The 6,277-nt window shown below is 36.3% G+C and overlaps 2 protein-coding genes across 2 annotated transcripts; one reads left to right on the top strand and one right to left on the bottom strand.

Annotated features, from left to right (window-relative positions):
- The first annotated feature begins 407 nt into the window (after window positions 1–407).
- LOC130625851 (N66 matrix protein-like) lies at window positions 408–1,859 on the top strand. Its single transcript, XM_057440965.1, has 2 exons — window positions 408–476; window positions 554–1,859. Exons 1-2 carry the CDS (start codon window positions 434–436, stop codon window positions 946–948), a joined length of 438 nt encoding a protein of 145 aa, XP_057296948.1. The 5' UTR covers window positions 408–433; the 3' UTR covers window positions 949–1,859.
- Window positions 1,860–3,494: 1,635 nt separating this feature from the next.
- LOC130625098 (putative uncharacterized protein DDB_G0286901) lies at window positions 3,495–4,472 on the bottom strand. The gene has a single exon (XM_057440174.1). It carries the CDS (start codon window positions 4,470–4,472, stop codon window positions 3,495–3,497), a length of 978 nt encoding a protein of 325 aa, XP_057296157.1.
- Window positions 4,473–6,277: the final 1,805 nt, after the last annotated feature.

The following is a 6,277-nucleotide window of genomic DNA, read 5'->3' as shown; positions in this document are numbered from 1 at the left end:
ACATGATAATCTTAAATATACTAATCTAAATGTTTTATGCTACCAGTGGACAACATACTATGAATGGGAAGTTAATTTAGAGATAAGAACTTCAGCAAAACCTAATAGCTGTTTGGCTTTGTCTACCTACCTAGATTGAATAAAACACATTTAAATCAAATTTCTTCAATGCGTCATGTTTCCAAAAGGTGGTGCCGATTGTCAAGGTAATGTTTAGTTTAACCACAAGTCTAAGATATCGTTCTATATAATTACTTGACGCATAAACCAAAAATTAGCTTGATATTTCCTGTCGGATGGATACAGACAAAGGGTGTGTGAATTAATATCCTTTAAGAAAAATATAAAAAGCCGAAGTGAGAAAAAAGGCTAACCAACATTTCTTATTTTCTGCATTGGAATCAACATCAAGATATTAGGAAGACCTGTCAAGATGAATAACTTTCTCACTCCCCTGATGTTTTCAAGCATGTGTCGTAGGTTGATTCTTTTTTACATTATTGTAATAACGCTGAGATATTGTAAAAATCATCGCAATTTATTTCAATTTCAGTTGCTTTCGCTACTACAGAAATGCCCAGAACAAACATTGGACGAGGAAATATGGAAAACCGAACAACAGATATGCCCAGAACAAACATGGGACGAGGAAATATGGGAAATCAGACCATTGACTTGCCCAGAATAAATATGGGGCGAGGAAATATGGGAAACCGACTCAACAAATCGAAAATAAATAGGGGACGAGGTAATATGAGAAATCAGACCACCGACATGCCCAGAACAAATATGGGACGAGGAAATATGGGAAACCTGTTCAACAAATCGAAAATAAATAGGGGACGAGGTAATATGAGAAATCAGACCACCGACATGCCCAGAACAAATATGGGACGAGGAAATATGCGAAACCAGACAAAAACAAATATTGGACGGAGTGACAATTAGACGGCTGAAAAAGCAGATATGGAAATGCTAACAAACATTTAACTTATTATATTTTGTGGATGGGTGCAAAAAATATTTTATTTTTATTTTGTCCAGGTTAGAGGTTTAACTTTTCGACTTACATCGTTGTATGTAGGATGGCTAGATTAGGTAAAATATTATTTATACTTCGTGTTAGACATAAATTACTTTTATTTATTTGATTTTCCACTACTTTTATTGTTTGAATACTCACTTGTTTGTCAGAATGATAGTTATTATTGTTTTAGCTTTTGCGCAAAGACATTGCTGATGATTCTGTCTGCGTCGCTTTAAGAAATTAGTTAAGTTAACGATCATTTAAACAAGCTGCGTTGAATCGAATGCCTTTAATCATATTTTACATAATTTAAAACAAGTTTGCCTAGAAACATCGAGATAAAGATGAGTTTACAGTCAAACGTTCAACAATAAAAAAAGAAGAAATTTTCGACGCTCTAACTTAATTTAATTCAGTTTTGGAGCAGGGTGTCCCAGGCTTAGTTTGTAAGGTGACAGACCTGGCTCATTGATTTAAAAGAGGCAAAAAATAGAAAACTTGACATTATGCGAAGGCGTGGTTTGGTTTAATGAGATCGTTTCACAGCACTGAAATGTTTTAAAACTCAAAGAATTTCTTAGTCAAATTGAAAGTATATTATAGCAAGACATGAACAGTGTCAAATTCATAGAGAAAAAAACTACATTGTTTGCGATGTTTCGGGTGTTCACACACCCATTTTCAAGCAATTAATAATGCAAAATTTTGACTTAAATATGCAAAGTGTAACAGTAACCATAGTTACAGATTAATTACAATGGAGCTGATCTGGTGTTGTTATTCAACTAGAAACTGAACTCTCTTTAATAACAAATACCGGTTGTTGCCCTTAGACAGGATACCGAAATCGTTAGCAGATGATGTAGTGCAACAGGCTTTTGATTTTCACCACAAGAAAACCACACCTTATTGTTAATTATACAGAGTTGCAACAAAATATTATTATTTTGTTCTTGATAGTAAGAATGAAGCCTTATTGTTTTCTTATTTGTGAATTTTTATCACGTTATTATGTTAATAAGAAAAAATTAAGTGTTTTTGTGGTTGTTGAAGTTTTAAACTTTGTTCATGACCAATCGAGACAATATTAGTATTTTGGCGTAGTTATTGTAGGTGAGGAAAGAAGCAAAAACAACACGAAAACTCGTACAGTTTGAACACCCGTCCTTGCATACCCAGAGACATCGCATAGAAAAAACAATAAGAAAATAAGTGTTGAAAGGTTTACTGCGCGTAAGTTTGTTATTATCTGTACAGCCTGGCCCTGTCCTGTGGTATACTTATCGGCATTATTTACCGGCATTACTTATCGCACGACTAGCAAAGTACAGCAACGCAGTTTGTAAAACTCACCCTCATTTACCCACCATCGTTTACCCACCCTCGTTTACCCACCCTCGTTTACCCACCCTCGTTTACCCATCCTCGTTTACTCAACCTCATACATCCGCCCTCGTTTACACACCCTTGTTACCCACCCTTGTTTAACCACCCTCGTTTACCCACCCTCTTTTGGCCACCCTCGTTTACCCACACTCGTTTATCCACCCCGATTTACCCACCCTCGTTTACCCACCCTCATTTACCCAACTTTGTTTTGGCAGCATTCTATGTTGTAATTATGAGCGGTTGAAAATTGAATGCGGCAAGTTTTTTCAGTTTCAATTTTAACTACGGATAAATTGTTCTGCGCGAATACATTAAAGAGGTGTTCTCTTTAAAGAGGCATGATCTAAATAAAAATTCAAATTTAATAGAAATCTTTTTGTGTTTTCAGAACCTTTTGCAACAATTTTGTCATCGCTGGGCAGATCAAAAGAAAGTTATTCGTTGGTTAAAAATAAAATAACTGCCATTTTAAAAAAAGATAAGTATGTGGAAATAATTGAAAAATAATGCATAAATACAGCTAAAAACTGAACAAGGTTGTTTTAAATGTTTGTTTGTTTTGCAATGGATTTGGTGTTGTTCATATTTTGCTATAGCGCACTCTCGATACTTTAACTTTGACGCCCTTGAAAAAGGAGTTCGTGTTTTTGCAGTTTTTGAGATATCTTCACAAGCATAACTACCGCGTGTCATAACCACAGGTTTTGTATTCTGTATCTCTTTTTAGTCAGTAAGCCAGCTTTGTTATCTAAACATAGGACACTTAGTTTCAGACTAGTTAGAATTAGGTTAGGGCGTAAACGTTCTCTATTTTCTATTCGTAAAAGCCGCAAGTCATGCTAAAAAACTTTCCCCTACAGCTTTGCGTAAGATGATAACTATCATTCTGAGAAAGAAGTGAGCATTTAGACAATAAAACTGGAGAATGAAACATCAATAAAATTAATTTATTTCTCTAACACGAAGCACATGAAAATTCGGAAGTTGAAACAAAAATAAGTATGTTTTTTGCACCCTTCCACAAAATATAAATTAGTTAAATGTATGTTATCACTTCCATTTCTGATTTATCAGCCGTCTAATTGTCACTTCCTCCCCTATTTGTTTCGGTCCGGTTTCTCATATTTCCTCGTCCCATGTTTGTTCTGGGTATATCAGTAGTTCGGTTTTCCATATTTCCTCGTCCCATGTTTGTTCTGGGCATGTCGGTGGTCCGGTTTCCCATATTTCCTCGTCCCATGTTTGTTCTGGGCATGTCGGTGGTGCGGTTTCCCATATTTCCTCGTCCCATATTTGGTCTGGGCGTGTCAGTAGTTCGGTTTCCCATATTTCCTCTTCCCATGTTTGTTCTGGGCATATCCGTGGTCCGGTTTCTCGTATTTCTTCGTCCCATGTTTGTTCTGGGCATGTCAGTGGTCCGGTTTCCCATATTTCCTCGTCCCATGTTTGTTCTGGGCATGTCGGTGGTGCGGTTTCCCATATTTCCTCGTCCCATATTTGTTCTGGGCATGTCGGTGGTCCGGTTTCTAATATTACCTCGTCCCATGTTTGTTCTGGGCATGTCAGTAGTTCGGTTTCTCATATTTCCTCGTCCCATGTTTGTTTTGGGCATGTCAGTAGTTCGGTTTCCCATATTTCCTCGTCCCATGTTTGTTCTGGGCATATCTGTGGTCCGGTTTCTCATATTTCTTCGTCCCATGTTCGTTCTGGGCATATCTGTGGTCCGGTTTCTCATAATTCCTCGTCCCATGTTTGTTCTGGGCATGTCGGTGGTGCGGTTTCCCATATTTCCTCGTCCCATGTTTGTTCTGGGCATGTCGGTGGTCCGATTTCCCATATTTCCTCGTCCCATGTTTGTTCTGGGCATATCTGTGGTCCGGTTTCTCATATTTCTTCGTCCCATGTTCGTTCTGGGCATATCTGTGGTCCGGTTTCTCATAATTCCTCGTCCCATGTTTGTTCTGGGAATGTCGGTAGTTCGGTTTCCCATATTACCTCGTCCCACATTTGTTTTTGGCATGTCGGTAGTTCGGTTTCCCATATTTCCTCGTCCCATGTTTGTCCTGGGCATGTCGGTGGTCCGGTTTCCCATATTTCCTCGTCCCATGTTTGCCTGAGGGCTGTGAGTGGTAGCGAAAGAAACTGAAAATGAAATAAATTGTGATGAGTTTTGCAATTCCTGAACATAACTTTGTTACTGTATAAAAAGAATCCACTTACTGTACATGCATGCAAACACAACAAATGTCAAAAAGTTATTCATCTTGACAGTTCTTCCTAATATCTTGATGTTGGTTCCACTGCAGAAAATAAGAAATGTTGGTTAGATTTTTCTTTTACTTCGGCTATTTATATTTTTTTCAAAGCAAATTAATTCCAACGCCCTTAGTCTGTATTCATCCGTCAGGAAATATCAAGATGCTTTTTTGGTTGATACGTCAAGTAATTATATGATAGGATATCCTAAATTTGTGATTATACTAAAAATTACTTTCAACTACGTTCATGTAAAGAATTATAAAAAAGGCATGCGTATCCGACACTACCTTTTAAGAAATGACACATTAAGAAATTTTTCATCTGCTGTTATGACATTTTTAGCGCATTCTTTTCTCTGTTGGACTTACCAAAATCATGGGAAAATTTTGCGTATAAAAAATTAGCTACAAATTTTTATCAATAAAATGCATACTTGTGTGCAAAGGACTTTAGCAATCTTGCTTAAAAGGCACCATAAAAAAGAGACTTCAAATCCGCAAAAAATTTAGTCGGAAGAGAATAAAGTCGGTTAAAATGAATGTTCAGTAAAAATTTTGGTCGGTGAAAAATATTAGTCACTGAACAAAAGTTAGGTCACTCTTTACCGACTTTTTATCTAGCCAGTGTTTATTAGGCGTCAGTTTAAACTGCAACGACTTTAGACTGTCGTGAGAAAATTTTATCTTTATACTGAAATTTGAAGACGAAATTCATTTGTTCGGTTAAATTGAAAAGCTGAATATAACAATTGAAACTTAATTTAACCATGGACTTCTTGGTACACTTCTCATGCTATATTCACGACATTTTATGTCAAGAAATCATTTGGCATCTGGCACAACTGACTTGTTCAACGGTTTGAACGGTTTGAAAAGTAAAGTCGTAAAAACGTAAATAATAAATACAAGACGTGATTTTCAATATTATGAAAATTCTGTGCATGAAGAGAGTTTTAGGTTGGCTATGATGAACACATACCTAAGACATGACTGCTAAATGGTCTTGTGGTTATCCGCTTCGAAATATGTCGTTCAATTGTTTTAAAACATTGTTCCAGACTTCTATGGTAAACCGCTCATTAGGATGGAATCCTCAAGGATGTTAAACTTTCTGTCATTTTACATATTTACTGACTTACCTATTTTATTTACTTTTCTTTGAGAAAAGGACCTGCTTCTTCATAGGAATGGTTGGTGTCACGAAGCTTCATTTACAAACGCACGTGCAGATTTGATTGTTATTTTTAAATAATAAAATGTGTGGCCAAGTAACAGTGCGAGTTTGAGGATGATTCCTCCTGAAAACAACAACAAAGAAGAGTAATATTAACCACAGTTTAAATGAATGAATCACCACATTTCATGGTTTATTATGCAAGTTTCTTTCAGAGATTTCTTTTAAGTACAGAAATAATACTTGGCTCTGTGTACAGTCACATCACCTTTCCAATCTTCTCCTAGCGATAATACATTGTATATTAGTCGATAAAATTGTTTGCTACAACTAGCGCAGTATGAAAATGCTTGACCACAATGAGTGAGTATTCAATCAAAGCGATTATATCTTGAAAAACATATATATTGATTTTTCCTATTTCCTCTA

Source organism: Hydractinia symbiolongicarpus, chromosome 14, assembly GCF_029227915.1.
Source record: "Hydractinia symbiolongicarpus strain clone_291-10 chromosome 14, HSymV2.1, whole genome shotgun sequence".
Lineage (NCBI taxonomy): Eukaryota > Metazoa > Cnidaria > Hydrozoa > Anthoathecata > Hydractiniidae > Hydractinia > Hydractinia symbiolongicarpus.
This window is presented reverse-complemented; position numbering and strand designations above follow the sequence as displayed.

Excerpts from the sequence above, each read along its gene's own strand:
- LOC130625851 (XM_057440965.1), top strand. The coding sequence starts at position 434 with ATGAATAACTTTCTCACTCCCCTGATGTTTTCAAGCATGTGTC. Across the intron at positions 477-553 it reads GATGTTTTCAAGCATGTGTC|TTGCTTTCGCTACTACAGAA; the intron begins GTAGGTTGATTC and ends TTTCAATTTCAG.
- LOC130625098 (XM_057440174.1), bottom strand. The coding sequence starts at position 4,472 with ATGGGACGAGGAAATATGGGAAACCGAACTACCGACATGCCAAAAACA.